This window comes from Triticum aestivum, chromosome 1A, assembly GCF_018294505.1.
Source record: "Triticum aestivum cultivar Chinese Spring chromosome 1A, IWGSC CS RefSeq v2.1, whole genome shotgun sequence".
Lineage (NCBI taxonomy): Eukaryota > Viridiplantae > Streptophyta > Magnoliopsida > Poales > Poaceae > Triticum > Triticum aestivum.
In genome coordinates, this window is record NC_057794.1 from 551596452 (window position 1) to 551614246 (window position 17795).

The following is a 17795-nucleotide window of genomic DNA, read 5'->3' on the forward strand; positions in this document are numbered from 1 at the left end:
AAACAGAAGCGGGGGCACAAACCTCGCAAGTTTCCCAATGAAGCCCCATCTGGTCGAGCTTCATCGGATGAAGAAGAAATCAAAGAAGAAAAACAGGCCGCAACATCATTCCCTCCGTAGGGCGATAGCAATCACCTTAGACAAAAATGAGGCCCAAGATTTTATCCTAATTGAACCTCCACACACCTTGTGCCAATGTCAAAAAGGATCCAGGAACGAGGACATGACCCTTGTTGTTGATGGCGTCATCGTCTCACCACAGCTAGAGTAATTGACAAAAAACTACCACATTTCACGTTACTATCTCACAGAACTACCACATTTTGAAAACTGACCAAAAACTTTAAATTAGTGCTAATTTCGTGAAAAAAAACTACCAGGCCGAGTTAAAGACAGATTTAACCGGTTTAAACGCGATTCTAACAGATTTGGCCCACCGGTCAGGACGGCAACCACGCTAACGGCTAACAGCGCTCGCCTGCCGCCCGTTAGCGACCGCGGGGCGGTATCCAGGAGCAGCGCGCGGAGGTCGTCGGTGCCGGTGTGGGAGAGGTTGATGTCGTAGACGTCGTACCCGAGGAACCTCGCCATCGCAGCGACGAACGTGGACTTGCCCGTGCCGGGCGGACCGTAGAGCAGGTAGCTCCGGCGCTAGACACGGCCCAGGCGGTGGTAGTAGGAGCGACCCTTGAGGAAGCTCTCCAGGTCGGCGGGTCTTGAGCTCCGGGTCCATGGCGACCGTGTCAAGCGTGGCCGGGTGGGTGAAGGGGGCCGATGCCAGCGCGGCGCGAGGGCGCTGGTGTTGGCGTAGAGCCGCAGCTCGCGGCGGCGCAACTCCATCTCGTCGGCGATGGACTTGATGTGCTGCAGGTAGGGGCGCAACACGCGTGTGCGCTCATGGCGGCGCACACGGAGGGCCAGGCGCTCCCCGCCGTTGGTCCACGCGAGGCGCGCGCCGAGGAAGGCGTCGTGCGTGGTGTGGCCCGGGCCGAGCTGGAGAGAGAAGTCGTTGCTCTTGCTGGCGGAGGAGAGCACGCAGGCGGCGTCCGCGTCCTCGAGCGACGGCAGCGACGCCACGTAGGCCGCTGCCTTGCGGAAGAGCGGGTTCGCGGCCCCGTCGCCGCCGCCGGCGACGAAGCGCGGCACCTCGTAGTACTGGTACGCCTGCGCCCACTCGTCCGCCCACCGCCACAGCCGGCGGGCCGCGTGCGCCGCCGACTTGTACGACCGGGTCCGACCGACGGCTAACGGGCGGCAGGCGAGCGCCGTTAGCCGTTAGCGCGGCCGCCGTCCTGACCAGTGGGCCAGCTCTGTCAGAAAGGCGTTTAAACCGATTAAATCTGTCTTCGACTCGATTCGGTAGTTTTTTGTCACGAAATCAGTACTAATCTGCAGTTTTTGGTCAGTTTCAAAATGTGGTAGTTTTATGGGACGGTAACGTGAAATGTGGTAGTTTTTTATCAATTACTCCCACAGCTAGCTAGACACTTAGAGTCAACCCTGCTTAAAGTTAGGGTGAAAAGAGACTCCAGAGACAACCTAGGCGGGGTTCCAAAACCTCGCCGGCTTCAGAAATATTGTAGTACTTACAATGAAAAGTCCATGGAAAACACGTTTAAAAGCTTTAAAAATTTCTCACAAAAATATGTTTTGTTATAAAACATGATGTCATATAAGCAGATGAAATTTGATATTAGCATGATTTTCGTAATAGCTTGAGATTGACGAAACCACCATAGACATCTTCATAGTCGATGAGAACGTCTTCTCTCAATGAATGAGCATCACTGAAAACGTTGAAATAAATTTAAAGAATTGCGAGCACCGGTGCAAAAGACTTGAACCCTGGTGGGCTCGTTCCACCACAAGAAACCTAACCACCTCAACTAAGCTCAGTTCTTTCACTTGATTTTCATTGGTCACCATGGTAACATGATTTTCACCGTATATTTCCTCATATTTTACACTTGATAGTTTTTCTCACATTCTTTCTCCAACGAGCGTGCATGTGAAGTCACAATACTCACGTCATGGGTCGGTTGATCGTTTCTTCCACCCCGTGTGGATCAGAGAGGTGAATGAACTCCACCTGCAAGTTTTCAGAAATGAGGGTGGAGTATGCAGGTTATTTCCTACTTTGTTGATGTTTCATTTGGCGCTTCTCCAGGACGTGGACTCTAGGACTTGACCGGCCGAAACTCGCGAACCCCTGTGTTTTCCTTAGCTAGGAGCACAACCTGAGACCCTAACAATGGACTCTCGTGGTTGTGGAATCGACAGCTTAATAATTAACTAAATAGCTACTCCAAAGTTCACGTCGTCTATCCGTGGGCGTTGCTAGTCGCCGGGCGATGGCGTATGCCGGATGTAAACGTGTGCAAGGAAATGGCGTTAACTTTTGTTTGTTTTCACTGACGATCCAACGTGTTCATTTTTGTTTCTCTCCCTGAACAAAGAAAGAACATTCTGTTCTTTGATTATTAGACAGGGAAAACGTGCTTATTAAAGGTGTTCGACAATGTTAAAAATGTGATACGTAACAACTTTAGACGAGAAAAGGCTACCGGAGACCCACCCGCCCCATGTAACCAATCAAGCCTCGCCACGTACCCACCATTTCCCGGCCTCCACCAACCTTCGGCGAACTAGCCCATCGTCCCCGCAGGTCAAAGTCTCTCTCGCGCGCGCGCGAGCGGCCGCCACCAATCCAAACGACAGAGCAGAACAAATGTATCCAGCCGATCGAGCGTGTACCTACCGCTACCTGCGTGCCGTGCCAGCGTGCTGCTAGGCTGCTAGCTTCCTCGACCAATCGGTATCGCCATGCCGCTCCTCATCCTCCTCTGTGTCCTGCTACTGGCCGCCGGGCTCGAGCTCGCCCGCGGCTACCCGACGGCCGGCGCCGGCGACGCCCGCGCGTACAACTCGAGCATGTGCCAGGGGTCCTTCGCGTGCGGGGGGCTTAACATCCACTACCCGTTTTACCTCTCCAACGAGTCCATGGTCGTCGACGGCGTGTCCCAGTCCTACTGTGGCTACCCCGGCATGGCCGTGCGCTGCGACGACAGCCGCGCCAACGCCACCGCCACGCTCCGGCTCGCCGGGGGCACCAACTACACCGTCCTCGGCATCGACTACGACAACCACACCATCACGCTCGCCGACGCCGACGTCTCCAACGGCGTCTGCCCCATGGTCCGCCACAACGTCAACATCCCTCGCGAGGCGTGGCTCAACTTCACGCCCACCGGCAACAGCACCATCTCCTTCTTCCTCGACTGCAGCTTCACCACATACGTCACCGTCGCCCCTCTACCGCCGCCTGAGCTCGTCCCGATCAACTGCACCGGCGGCTTCGGGCGCGGGAGGTCGTTCCTCGCCACGCAGCTCGGCGCGCCGGACGGGAACTGGGCACGGGCGTGCAAAGAGGTGTACGTGGCGCCCGTGCAGACCGGCGAGTGGCTGACGAGCCCGGAGTCCCGCGGGCGGCTCGGGAGCGGCGGGTACCGCGAGGTGCTGCGACGCGGGTTCCGGCTCAGCTGGGACCCGAGCGCCGGGCCGTGCTTCAAGTGCGAGCTGTCCGGGGGCCGGTGCAGCTACGACCAGCCCGGCGGGTTCCTCGGCTGCCTCTGCTCCGACGGCCGCGTGCGCAGCATGGACTGCGGTAAGATTCAGAACTCTCTGTGTTTTTGTCCTGCACTAGTCGTGGTTACTTTCAGCAGCAGAACAATTTGCTTGCATTTCGGTACTATCTGGTGGAATGGAACACAACCCCTCCGGCGGCGGAGCTGACCGCCGGTCATCGTTGGCGGGCGGTGGCCGTCACCAGTTTCTTTCCCTTCTAGACCCAGTCTTGACGCGTGCCACGGGACCAAAACTGGATAACGTCGGGTGACGCCGGGCGAACAAGTCCGCTGCCTCCACGAGATGCGCCCGAAACGTTTGACTTGAACCTCGGCTCCACCATGGATTTCCTCTGGTCGAGCCGTCAAGGCGGGAGGAAGACGATAAAATAACTCGTCCAGGTGACTCCCGACACCGCCACGTCCTTGTTTCCAGAACACCAGTCACTATGCCCGGCCATCCTCCCTTGACCTGTCACCATGCACCATGACCGTTGCAGAGGAATGCATGCCCTGTCTTAAGCACCAAAACACTACAAACTCTGCTGGCACATACATTCCGTTTATGCACACACATTGCTCGTCCTCTCCACGTTGCGATGTTGCGTCTAGCGCGGGAAGCACTCGACCAAATGCGTAGCCTGCATTCCGTGCCGCTCCTCGTCGCCATGCTGGTCCTCTTGTCGGCGCCGCGAGCCGTGCCGCAGCCACCGCCCGACCCCGGTGCCTACTTCCGGTACACCAACTGCACCCCAACGCCCTACCAGTGCGGGACACTCAAGTTCGACGTGGACTACCCCTTGGCAGTCGATGGTGTGGCCCGGCCGGACTACTGCTCCTCCCCGGGCCATCGCCTCTTGTGCGTGAACACCTCGTTGACGATCTACATGAACTCCGGCGGGTCATTCCAGGTCACGGGCATCGATTACGGCAACCAGGTGCTCACCGTGATCGACCAGACCATAGCCCACGAGTCAGCCTGCCCGCATGTGTACCGCAGCACCACCATCGACGCCGCCGCGTTCGAGTACACGGACCGGGATCGGTTCCTGACAGCCTACGTGAACTGCAGCAGCGCCAGATCGTCGCTGCCACTGGTGTACGACGCCTTCGCCTGCGTCGCCGGGGGGCGGTCGTACTACAGGCTAGACAACAGCACGTCCGCGCCGGAGGACGTGCTGGGCCTGGGGGTGGTGTGCACCTCGACTTTGGTCGTCCCGTGCGACTCGGCCATTGCGGATGCGCTGACCGCCGGGAACGCCACCCTCGGGGACGCTGTCAGGGCCGGATTCTCGGTGAGGTGGAAGGCTGGCGCTGGGTGGTGCGGCGATTGCCAGGCCTCCGGAGGGCGCTGCGGGCATGATAGCAGAGCGCCGGACGATCACACGTGCTTCTGCCCCGGCGGTCAGGCTATCGGGTCGTGTCCTTCGTCAGGTTCAGGTACCCCGTGTCCACTGGTTGGTCAACGATGTTCGATTCATCCAAAATGTTCCGGTCAGCCAAACTCAGGGACATGGTTTTGGATCACATGTGGTATTGGTTTACGATTACTTGCGCAAATCTAAGCAACCTTGAGATGTCCTAATTCCTGACTAATCTATTAACTGGTCACTGGTCAGCTGCCCATAATGGGAATATCATATACTATTAGTATCATATATATGATACTATACTAGTATATAATACTACTTCCTTAATGCATAATATTATAAGTTAGTATCTTAAATTACCTTATTAATTGACATGCATAACACAAAATAGTACAACATTTAATATGATACCACATCCTCTCTTTAAATATTAATTGTGTGCTATATCATAAAAAAGTTTAAATGTCATGCATAATACTGCTTATGATACTACCATTACGACCAGTCTGGAAGACTTCTCTTCTTCGACGCTGACACTTCACCGATAAGTATGTGTGAATCTTTGACTATAGTAAATCAGGACGAAGTAGGTAGGATGATGACATAGGCACAAACGAGGTAGTACTATGAACTAGATCATGTCCTGAAATCCTCCACATTTAGCATGTTCTCTACTCCATATGTTTGGTCAAAAAATAGTTTTCCTTTAAATCTAAGCCGTGTCTGACTAGAGTTAGAACTTAGAACTTGTCTACTCCTTCTTCCTTGATACATTTCCTTTTGTCATTGAAAGAACTTTAACATTGATTCTTGATTTTGCAGGACCAAAGAAAACGAGCAAAAATGCAATAATAGCAGTAGGTAAGTACCAAAATCCATCGTCCACACCGACCAATTCAAGCATTTTTCCCAGTCTGTCACAAATTCAAGCATCAATGTGCACGTTCTAATCGGCATTTGCAATTGCAACCCCAGGATGCTCCGCAGCAGCTCTGGTTCTATTCGTGCTTCTCCTCGTGGTGTCCTTCCTGTACGTCCGCAAGAGGAGGCAGTACAAGATGACCTCCTCGTCCAGGCTCCTCAAGTACAGCAACTCCGGCGGGACGCCCCGCTCCAGAGGCGGCAGCGACCTGGATTCCGGCGGCGTCCACAACCTGCAGACCCACCACTTCGCCTACGAGGAGCTGGAGGAGGCCACCGGCGGCTTCAGCGACACCCGCGAGCTCGGCGACGGCGGCTTCGGCACCGTGTACAAAGGCCAACTCCGGGACGGCCGCATGGTGGCGGTGAAGCGGCTGTACAACAACGGCTCCCGGCACGTGGAGCAGTTCCTGAACGAGGCAGCCATCCTGTCGCGGCTGCGCCACCCGAACCTCGTCACCTTCTACGGCTGCACGTCCAGCCGCAGCCGGGAGCTGCTGCTGGTGTACGAGTACGTGCCCAACGGCACCGTGGCCGACCACCTGCAGGGCCACCGCGCCGCGGAGCGGGCGCTGCCGTGGCCGCTCCGCCTCAACGTCGCCGTCGAGGCCGCCGCCGCGCTAGCCTACCTCCACGCCATCGACCCGCCCGTGGTGCACCGCGACGTCAAGACCACCAACATCCTCCTCGACGCCGACTTCCACGTCAAGGTCGCCGACTTCGGCCTCTCCCGGCTCTTCCCGCTCGACGGCGCCACGCACGTGTCCACCGCGCCGCAGGGCACCCCGGGGTACGTCGACCCGGAGTACCACCAGTGCTACCAGCTCACCGACCGCAGCGACGTCTACAGCTTCGGCGTCGTGCTCGCCGAGCTCATCTCGTCCAAGCCCGCCGTCGACGTCACCCGGGACCGCGACGAGATCAACCTGGCCTCCATGGCCGTGGGCAGGATCCAGCGGTCGGAGCTGGACCAGCTGGTGGACGCCGAGCTTGGGTATGGCTCCGACGAGGCCACGACGAGGGCGATCACGATGGTGGCGGAGCTGGCGTTCCGGTGCCTCCAGCAGAACAGCGAGATGCGGCCGCCGATCAGGGAGGTGCTCGACGGTCTCAGAGGCATACAAGAGGGCGGCGCCAAGGCGAAGAAATACGACGTCGTCGTCGTCCCCCGCTCCCCGTGTTGGAATTGATCTCAGGTTGTTATAGACCGAGATAAAAAAGGGAGTCCAATCCCACGTTGGTGCTGCTGCTGCCAACTACGTCGCCCTGCTCCTGCCATACTTTCCCGACGATCTCCCTGTTGCCGTTATTGGAGTGGAGACCGCAAGGTGCAGCCATGGGCTATACAGGGGATCAATTGAGCAGACATTCGATTTCATACCTGTAAGTTCTCACATACTCCTCTCTGTTAATCGTTTAGGTGGTCTAATGCTAGAATTAAGATCCTGTCACGTTTATCCCTAAAGTTTGTTTCAAACACCCCGAACACCGTGCACGCTCCTTGGGACAGCATGAGCACTACGCCGAGCATTAGCGTGTAGCGCGTATGGACGGATCTTCAAAATGTCACCTCCCCTCCTCAGCAAAGATGAATGTAAATAGAAATGTCGGTTGTGTTATACTAGGAGCGAAAACTTGTAACTCGTCCTAGTGTGTTGTTTCAGTTTGCATTTGTCCCCTATAAAAGCACAAGGCAGATCAAAAGCATCACCTGAACCGTCTGATTACAAGATCTAAAGGTTCAAAACCTTTCAATGTTAAACACCAACGACGTTGAGTTCGCTAAGCACTCGGGTCCAACACTAACTAGTAGAATGCCCGTGCGTTGCCACGGGCTTTCGAACTCGTTTTCTGGTTGCATCGCCTTCCAACGATATCATCTTGGGACCCTTGTCGATGGATCTTTTTGAGCGTCTCTCTCATAATTAAATTATATATTCAGAGTTTTTTGTTCGAACTACAAAGCAAAAGAAGATAAACCAAAATACAAGTAAACCAAGCCAGTGCACAGGAGCCCGCTTTCGTAGTTTTGACAGCGCCTGGCCGCAGAACAGTAGTGAGCCGGCAACATTGGGCATGTTCCACGGGAACAATTTGTACCAGAACACCCTTCGAGAGGCACAACACCACAGCTCGCGACACTAGCTAGAACACCAACTGTAGCGACACGATGTTGCATGACATGGAGGCGATGCGCAGCGCCCTACACTGAGCTTGACCACGGCAGATAGAACCATGACGCTGCCCATACGCTTGAGTGAGGATCAGGCATCTAATAATTAAAGTGGTTCTTCAAAGGACTTAACCCAAACAGAGTTTTGTAAATGTGGTTTCTTGATCCAAACTAAGTATTGCATGAATGTATGTTAACAAAAAAACTAAATAAAACTAGTTTCCTCAAATTTCTCCCAAAAATTCTAAATCTATGAAAAGTTGCTAGGTACCGCATCATAATTAATCTAACTATATAAAGGCAAAATGAAAAAAATGCTAGTGTGTCGTAGTACTTACAACATTATCTCACAACTGAAGTAGGAGAGAAACAGAAAAAATGCATCCAAATGATTTTGGCATAGGTCAATGGTAAAGGCATTTTGGTATAGCAAAGTTGTAATAACTTCATAAGTATAACATGATAAGAAGTTCAAATTCTAATCTTTGAGAGGAAGAACTACAACTTGAAGTCAAATCTGCAACTGATGACTAACTGTTCTTGAATGAGCTGAATTAATTAATATGAAAAAAAATCCCCAGGAGCATTATATTATGAAAAGTGTAGGCCCAGAGGTCAATACCTCGGTGCACATGTAGCTTTGATGGTTCACTATGTAAAATTGCCTTGACCAAGAGGTGGACAATCTGTACGCCTCTAGGTTCATGACAACCATGAGCTTTACGACATCCTGAAACATGACATGATGTATGTTAAAAAACAAAATGTAAGAAAAACCAGTCTATAAATCACAACACTTTGATTCATCTTGAGACATCAACTGCTTCAAATCAGACAGAACTTCAACGAACATAGATGGATTGTCTTAAAGATGCACGGCCTGCATATGATATTGCATTGATGCAAAATAATATGTTGAGTGCTTTAATTCACGCATAGGTAGATATTGAACTACTCCCTTTGGACTCCATGAAACCGATAAACTTGATGATGGCAGCACCCATCAATAAACATATGGGTAGAGGGGGGAGCAGTAAGGCATATTTGTAGTCCAGACATTACCAAAGTTTGACAGATTATAATAGATTCCCAATTATTCCTAGATATGTCTACATGTTATTTTAACAAAACAAAACATCTAATACCACAGGAGAAGACCACAACTCAGGTAGCGACTCAAACTGGATTTGAGATACAGATGTTACTTCAAATTGTAGCTTAGCATGTCCTTCAAATGTTCAAATTAGGGAGATCTTGTAGGATAGGATAGGATAGGCTAGCATGGATGTAAATCAATAAACTTCCAGATTAGCTCATGGTAGCAAGACACCTAATCGGCTAATCCACCAACTTGCACAGCCGGAGTACTCACAACAATTGCTTATAGCACAGAAAAATATCATTGTGATTCTTTTTGCGTAACTATTCGTAGTACATCCATAACAGGCTACCAACATCTCCAAATAAGTGGACACCCTGGTTGATGATTTCTTAGGAAGTCAAAACTGCACAATAAACCACACTAAGCATATATGTCAGACGTATATGAACAGAGCTATTTTTATAGATTTGTAACATTCAACCATACTAACAGAAGAAGCTCATTAAACAAAACGAAAAGAGCCATGAAAAAATCAAGTAGAAAACCTGGTCTATAATATATAGCTAACAGAGTACATCCTTTCACGTGACTATAGCAGGCGAACCTGAAATAATAAGATTAATGTGCAAAGTAAACATCACTGGTAATGAAATTGCCTGCCTGTCACACAGAGTTAAGATACTGCCATTTAGTAATTACCTCGCTGTCATGTGCTTGTGAGACACCACCATTTAATTTTTTTTTGTATATTCAGGGTTGATTGAGAAGCACAAGTGAAAATAAAAAATATATGAGGCTTCAAGAAGAAGTTCCCATTTCCTTGAATGAAGAACCAACAAAATACGAGCCTAGCGGATCACTAAATGGCTATATCAAATGGAACATCACATTTTTTTTTGACTATGTACTGCAAGGCAACAGCCTCACAGCTCTTTATTCAAAACAAAAACAAGAGGTTCTCTGTACAAAAAAAGAGCAAAGGAAAAAAACAAAGGAGAGCTATCATACTTACAAAGAGAGCTAGGGAAGGGAGGCTATCCAAGCTATTAAACTGTCTCTATATGTACATTTGATTCTATGAGCTAGTAAGGAGATATCATGCACAAAATTCCTCCTCCAAGCTCTAAAACTTGGATTCTCATTTCTGAAGATCTTGCCATTTCTCTGCGTCCAAATGTTCCAAGTGGCAGTAAAGACCACCTCAGAAAAGAAAGGTTTGTTGAAATCTCTCCTAGAATCCGCAGCCATTATGTAAGTAGATTGAGTGGGTGTCGCTGACCAGGAAATCCCAAGATAATTCCAAACTCTTTGACTAAAGTTGCAAGAGAAAAAAAGGTGGACTCTATCTTCATGAAGTGAAGATTGGCATAGCACACAAGTATCATCCTGGATATTCCAGTGTCTTCTCTGCATCATGTCTCGTGTGTTGAGGCGATCCATCAATAAAAGCCATCCAAAAACCTTGATCTTGAGGGTACAGGAACTATTCCAAATATACCTGAACATAGGGTCAATCCTCAAATGGGAGAAGGTGAACTCATAATAGAGTTTAGATTGATATTCTCCAGATTTGGATGGCCATTTCCAAACATCATTCTCCTCTGACTGAAGTCTTATGGGCTGTAACAAGTTCTGTAGTTGTGTTAGTTCCAAATGTGCCTCCGAAGAGAAAGGTAGGTGAAAACCTTCTACAGCCGTCTGATAAGAAAAAAAGTCTTTGACTGTTATTGTGTCATCAATGGCAAATGAATGAAGTCTAGGGAATCGATCCTTAAGAGAAATCATTCTGTTGTCAATTTGCCAACGATCAAGCCAAAAAACCACAGTATCTCCAGCATGTACTTGTGGTGTGGCCAGCAAAACAAACTTTTCATACAACTTGAGCACATCGCGCCACCAAAAGGAGCCACAGAGTTGAGTAACTTGTGGAGGTGAGGAAATGATAGTAGGAATCCCAAATGAGATTCACCCATGGAACATCTTTCTTGTTGAAGAACTTGAACAGATGCTTGAGCAGAAGAGCTTCATTTTGCACGCCCAAATGAGTGACTCCTAGCCCTCCATACTTTTTTGGTCTGCATACCAGTTCCCATGCAGCTAGAGATTGTCTTGGTGCTTCAGAATTCCCCCTCCACAGACACTGCCGTTCAATCCTTTCAATCTGCTTTAGGATACCCTATGGTATCGATAAGGAGCAGAGAAAGTAAATGGGCATGGACGTGAGGGCAGACTGCAGAAGTTGAAGCCGACTGCCTTGGTTGAGGAGACAGGAAGTAGCCGACAGTCTTCTCTCAATGCGATCAACAAGAGGCAGCAGATCATAAATGGTCGGCCTAGAAGTACCCATGGGCAGACCAAGGTAAGTAAATGGCATTGATCCAATAGAGCATCCCAGTAAAGCAGCAATACGAGCACCTTCTTCCTCAGACATGTTCATCGGGATGAGAGAGGATTTACTAAAGTTGACGCGCAGACCCGTGGATGCAGCAAAGTTGTGTAGCATATCCTTGGGAGCAATCAGTTGGCTGTCAACCGCTGGCAAAACTATGAGAGTATCATCCGCATATTGGACGATCGGATAGTCATTAGATCTCGTTGGGATTGGCAAGCTGAGGATATTTCGGGCGCACATATCATTTACCACAGATTGCAGAAGATCCACCGCAATGACCAAGAGAAGAGGCGATAGAGGATCGCCTTGTCGAACACCACATTTACACTGAAAATGTTGGCCAGGAACTCCATTTAACAATACCGCAGAAGAACCAGACGATAGGAGGTTACTCACCCAGCCATTCCAACAATCATCAAAGCCCTTGTGTTTAAGAATTGTGAGGATGGCATCATGCTCAATCGTGTCAAACGCTTTTGTGAAATCCAGTTTCAATAGAACAATGGGCCTCTTTGAAGCTTTGCACTGGTGTATATATTCAAAACACCATGCAAGACAATCCTGGATAGAGCGACACTTGAGGAAACCATATTGGTTACGGTGGATGCATTTGAGGATTACTTTCTGCAACCGATTCGCCAGGAGCTTGGTCAGGAATTTTAAACATGTATTAGTTAAAGATATTGGCCGAAAGTCACCAACAAACTCCGGGCTTAACTTCTTAGGAATGAGGGTAATGAGAGACGTGTTTAAACACTCCAGGCTGCATTTTCCCTCATAGAACTCAGTAACTAGTTTCATAAAATCTGGCTTAAGAACACTCCAACATTTCCTGAGAAAAAGGCCAGTAAATCCATCCGGGCCAGGGGCGCGGTTCGACGGTAAATGTTTAATGACCTCCTCTACTTCATCATTAGAGAAAGGCCTGGTTAACCCATCAAGTCCCTCAACTCTAGACAGCAGGTTGTCAAGGTCAAAGGTCATGCGAATACCCTTGGCTTGGCCCATACGTTGCTTGAAATCCGACCAAAACATGGAAGCTAACTGGTGGTGATCAGTCACCACCTCACCTGCAACATTTCTAATGGAGGTGATGGTATTCCTTCGGTAGCGCTCAGTAGCCATGGCGTGGAAAAACTTCGTGTTCTCCTCGCCCACTTTGATGAATCTGATGGTGCAGCGTTGCTTCCAGTATATAAATTGCAAACAAAGAATATCCTCAAGATGTAGTTTAACAATTTTAAGAAAGTTCATCTCTGGCCAAGTGAGCATCCGAAGTTCCTCCAAGCCGTCAAAGTGCAGGATCACCTTGTTGCAGTCAGCAATTAGGGTTTTAACCTTTGAAAGGCTAACCTGCCACCTCTTAAGAGCATACCGTAGAGCTTTAAACTTGGTTGAGATTGTAGCAGCGGCAGAGGACCTCTGAACTGGCCTGTTCCAAACTTCAGAAACACATTCAGCAAAACCGGGTAGATTTACCCAATAGTTTTCAAAACGGAAGACCTTGGTTTTTGGGATAGAAGTGGCAACAGAAACCACACAAGGTACATGGTCCGATGTAGTCCGCGCCAGGGGCAAGACCATGGTGTTAGGGTGATCAGAAGTCCAAGATACTATGGTAAAAAACTAGTCAATCTGTTCAAGGAGAGGACATGTTTGCATATTAGACCAGGTAAACTGTCGACCTTTAATTGGTAGTTCAAGCAAACCTAGATGTCCAATGATTTCATTAAAAAGGAAAATATCATTAACATCACCCCCTGGTAGGTTACGGTTGTCCAAGGATCGCATGAAATTAAAATCACCAAGAAGCAGCCAATTATCATCCATTTGAATGTTGAGGTTATATAACCATTGAACAAATTCATCTCTTGCTGGGTTCTGACAAGGACCATAAACTGACACTAAAGTCCAAACTTCAGAAGTGTGTGCAGATGTAAATTCCACAATGATGCCATAGGAGCGCGCTTGAATTAATTTGCCAGTGAGGAAAGCTGAATTCCAAATAACCAGGATACCACCAGAAGCCCCAGCTGATGGTATATACACGAAATTATCAAAGCGTCGAGGACAAAATTTTCTAAGAAAACACTGATCAATATGCATGCATTTAGTTTCTTGCAAACAGACTATAGAGCACCCACTTTCGTCTATCTTCTGTTTAACTGCAAGTTGCCGCGCTTCAGAGTTAAGACCACGCACATTCCAACACAATATTTTACAGTCTCTAAAGTTTGTCTGATTCATTACAAACTAACGGATAGTAAAGCAAAATTAGATCACGCAATGACCTACAACATCCATCGAACAACATCATAAAGTTTATCAGCAAGTAAAGCAAGTAAAGATAAGTGGGGATTAAAGGGGTTCGCCAGCAACCCTTGATGTGACAGACTTCATTCATCATCCGCATCCTTGGAGGTAGTGGCTTCAGAAGGATCAGCTACAAGCTTCTCCGCCGTGATCTTCTCAGGGGCAATCCGCATGCGTGCACCAATGCGTTGCAGGTCAGCAATTGCAGTTGGAGGAGGCACAACCGTCTCGTCAGGAGCGGGTGCAGACTGAGCAGGCCGGGCACTAGTTTTGCGCTTCTTGGTACGCTTGACAGATTGCGGGGTGTCTGTTCCTGGGGGCACCTGACAAAAACCATCACGCAGGGTGCGGAGCCGTGCACTACGTCGAACTTGTGACTCCAGGAGAATCGGCCCAACAAAAGCAGATTTGCGAGATCTCTTATTGTTGATTACAGGCATAGCAGAGAACTGAAACTTCTCAGTGACAGGTTCAGACAACTCAGCAGGCTCATCGAAGCAGAGTGCCTGAGCAACATGGCGCTTGACTGGTGAAAGCTGACAGAAAGGCTCAGGAACAGTCGGCGGTGGCAACGAACTGAGATCCACGCTCCCAATAGAAAGGTTGTGACTCCAGGATTGCTTGATGAAGTTGAACAAAGGCATCTGCAAGGGCCGTGGGATGACTGCTGAATCAAACTGCTGCATGTACTTACAGAAAGTACGGGTCCACTGCATCTGAGGGGGCATGATTGGGCCAAAACCGTTAACACTCGACCAATATGAAGAACTTGCTGAGCTGGATGAGCCACAGGAAGAAAGGGAGCAATATCAGCATTGTGAGCATCATTCGGGTCATTGACATTATTCACTGAATCATCAGACACTTGCAACACCATAGACTCTTGAGACTGAACTTCAACAGGTTCCTCAGGAAAAGCCGCATTGTCAGGGGCGGCATCATGCTGTTCATTAGCATTGTCATCCACAGGTGGAGGCACGTCATTCCACCCAATCTCAGGAAACTCCGGCAGAACCCAGTTGTGGTTGTTAAAGTGCAGATTGCTAGGCAGGGGGTGTGGGTTTCCATCAAATGGCATCGGATCTTCATCTGCAGGCAACACATCTGCAAAATCCGCGGACAGAACATAGACAGGAGCAGACCATGAAACCCTAGTGCCACCAAAGTCACCAAACTCTCGATAAATGACACCTCGAGGCACCAAAGATGGGGCGGGGAAGGACACGTATGCCAGAGTCCTCACCAGCAAGGGATCGCCCTGATGCCAATAGTGAAAGCGACCAAAAGTGCTAATCACGTCTGCAATGTACTGCGGTCGACGATAATCCATAGGAATCCCTAGAAGCATGACCCAGCCACGACGAAAACCCTGGACAACTCTGTAGTTGATCCCCTCATCATGTGGAATAAAGCGAACGAAGCGATCATTGCCCAAATCAAAGGGAGGATGATCTACCATGATTTGTGTAGAGATGACACTACGGAAACGGAACAATCCGACACCTTGAATCCATGGCTGAACATCTAGAACTTCTCTTTCCAACTGATTAACAACAAAATCACTAACCATATTGCGGTAGAGTTGAATCTCCTCAGGCAGCGGCGCTGGCTCGACGATGCCAATCGCATACTCCTCGTGCCTTCTGTCAGGTGCAGCAGCTGGAGCAAAGAACGTGCGAGGGAGGCGGAGCGGCCCTCCATCGATGATCTTGAAACCCGGCGGCCCATATGGCAGGGGGTCGAGCTTGAAGTTGGCCATCTGTGGAGAAGTCGATGGCAGTGAGCACGGCAATGGTGGTGGTGTTGTGGTTGGAGGTGGCGGTGTATCTGGTCTCGGGGCGGAGGGTGGGGCTGGTGGAGATGGTGACAGAGGGGGTGGTGGCGAAGGCGGAGCTGCAGGGGATGATGGTAATGGGAGAGGCTCTGATGATGATGCTAGATGTAACTCGTCGACGGGATGTAGCAATGGGCAGGCGGCAGCGGCAGGTTAGAGGGAACACGAGGCGTCAAGCCGTATAGGTGGTGGTGGGCTGTCAGATGGACTCTCAATGCCACGCGGGACCCATCTAAAACCTCCAGCCGGTGCAGATCCTATGCAAGATTTTGCCCTGTGGCCTGGCCGAAAACAACAGCGACAACGCGTTTGATTGGTGCAACTGGAGGTGATATGTGCCATAGAAAAGAAGTTGTGGCATTTCCAAACATTAAACGCCATTTCATCAACCATAGAAGAAAATCCATCCAAATCCTCAACAGACCGTCCCATATTTCGGGTGGGAGATTCGTCATTGGCTTGCCATGCATTGGGAGATTCGGCATTGACTGGGCCCGTAGATATGGCGCATGACGCAGGAGGCGGGCTGTTGGGCTGGGCAGGGCTCGTACTTGATGACACAATGGGCCCAACAATTGCTGGTAATTCAGGAGGATTTGAAAAAATCGCAGACCCGCCCAACAATTGCTCCGAAGATTGAGGAATCAGCCCGTGCGAGATTGACGCAGATCAAGCGAGCGGTGGGGGAACCGTGCCAAAACAGATCGGTGGAGTGGCCACCGTCCACCGGAGCTCCGGCGCCGGAGGGGAATGAATAATGACACGCTCATGTTGATTAAGAACATAACCCGCATCTTGTACATCGTCAATGCAATTTTGCGTGGCAGGGTACTGATATCCCTTGCATACAGGATAGTTTTGAAATGTAGCAAAAGAAAGTTTCTTCCTGCAACTAGGGGCAGATTTGAGCGAAGATTTAACAGGAGGTTTATGCATGGCCAGCATGCCCATTGTAGCCCCACGTTTTGTAGGGCTAACGAAAATCCATTCAGCATCACACTCTTTCCTCCAAATCAAGACCTCACGTCTCCAATTCGGACCACCATGGCCCCAAAGGTGGAAGAAGCATTTAAAATGCTCACAAACAAAAGACCGAAGGGCAAGAATGTAGAGACCAACTTTTTTGCATGAAACATGAAAGGAGAATACCTTGTCACGTACATTGGAAATCATGAGCTCAATCGCTGATCCACCAATCGCGGCCTCAAGCGCTGCAGCAACTGAATCCTCTCAGAGGCGGAAATCATGCCTACTGAATGATACCAGCATGATGAAAGGATCCATGCCATCAGTAGGATGAACCGAGACGCCAAGAGATCTATAGATATCATTTGCAAAAACCAGCCCGTTGGAGAAATCCAAGCCAAGGGTGGAACCAGAACCCCGATCCATTAAAGATGGTGTTCCACGTAGAGAGGAGGTGACGCTGCGCACCGTTTTTTGGCCTAGCCCAACAACGCGTTGCGCTTATGTGTGGCCCAGGTCCGGGGGCTCCTGTCGGTGTACAAAAAGAGGGGTACACTTTTTGTACCCCTATAACTGTGCACTGGAACATCACATTTACTTCCCATATTGTATTCTAATTACATATGAGCAGATTCCATAAAATGACAAGAAATCCCACAACTTAGCAAGAAAATATAGAAAGCAAGCGGGAAGGAGAAATAACCCACGTGCAAGAATACAATTAGCAGGTCGGCCAGATGTGTAGTATGAAAAATAGAGCAGCACTGAACAAAAAAAATTCAGAAACAAAGACACTCAATTGTTTCAGGGCGATCATTTTTGTCCATCCTGGAGCCACAGGATGCGGACCTCGTCGGCAAAGCCTCCCGACGACGTCGCCCATTGCTTTTCGGCCGCCCCTGGCTAGCCCCAGCAACGCGCTGTCTGCATCTTGACCTAGCGTTCGAATCCGTCATCTCAACGCATGTGCCATCAATCTGTGGGAAGACCACCAGCGTTACCGGATCTGGGTGGTCCAAGTTGTCCGCGAATTTTTCTCATAGGGGAAATCTGCCAGCCCTGGTGTTCAAATTGGCCAGCCGCTGACGAATGTCCCCCGGC

General features: G+C 49.7%; 1 protein-coding gene and 1 pseudogene across 1 annotated transcript; one reads left to right on the plus strand and one right to left on the minus strand.

Moving 5' to 3' along the window:
- Positions 1-198: 198 nt before the first annotated feature.
- Positions 199-1926, minus strand: LOC123047279 (AAA-ATPase At2g46620-like; annotated as a pseudogene).
- Positions 1927-2733: 807 nt separating this feature from the next.
- On the plus strand, positions 2734-7904 carry LOC123066552 (LEAF RUST 10 DISEASE-RESISTANCE LOCUS RECEPTOR-LIKE PROTEIN KINASE-like 1.2). Its single transcript, XM_044489609.1, has 3 exons — positions 2734-3664; positions 5816-5854; positions 5969-7904. The coding sequence occupies exons 1-3, from the start codon at positions 2824-2826 to the stop codon at positions 7102-7104; spliced, it is 2016 nt and encodes a 671-aa protein (XP_044345544.1). The 5' UTR covers positions 2734-2823; the 3' UTR covers positions 7105-7904.
- The last annotated feature ends 9891 nt before the right edge of the window (positions 7905-17795 follow it).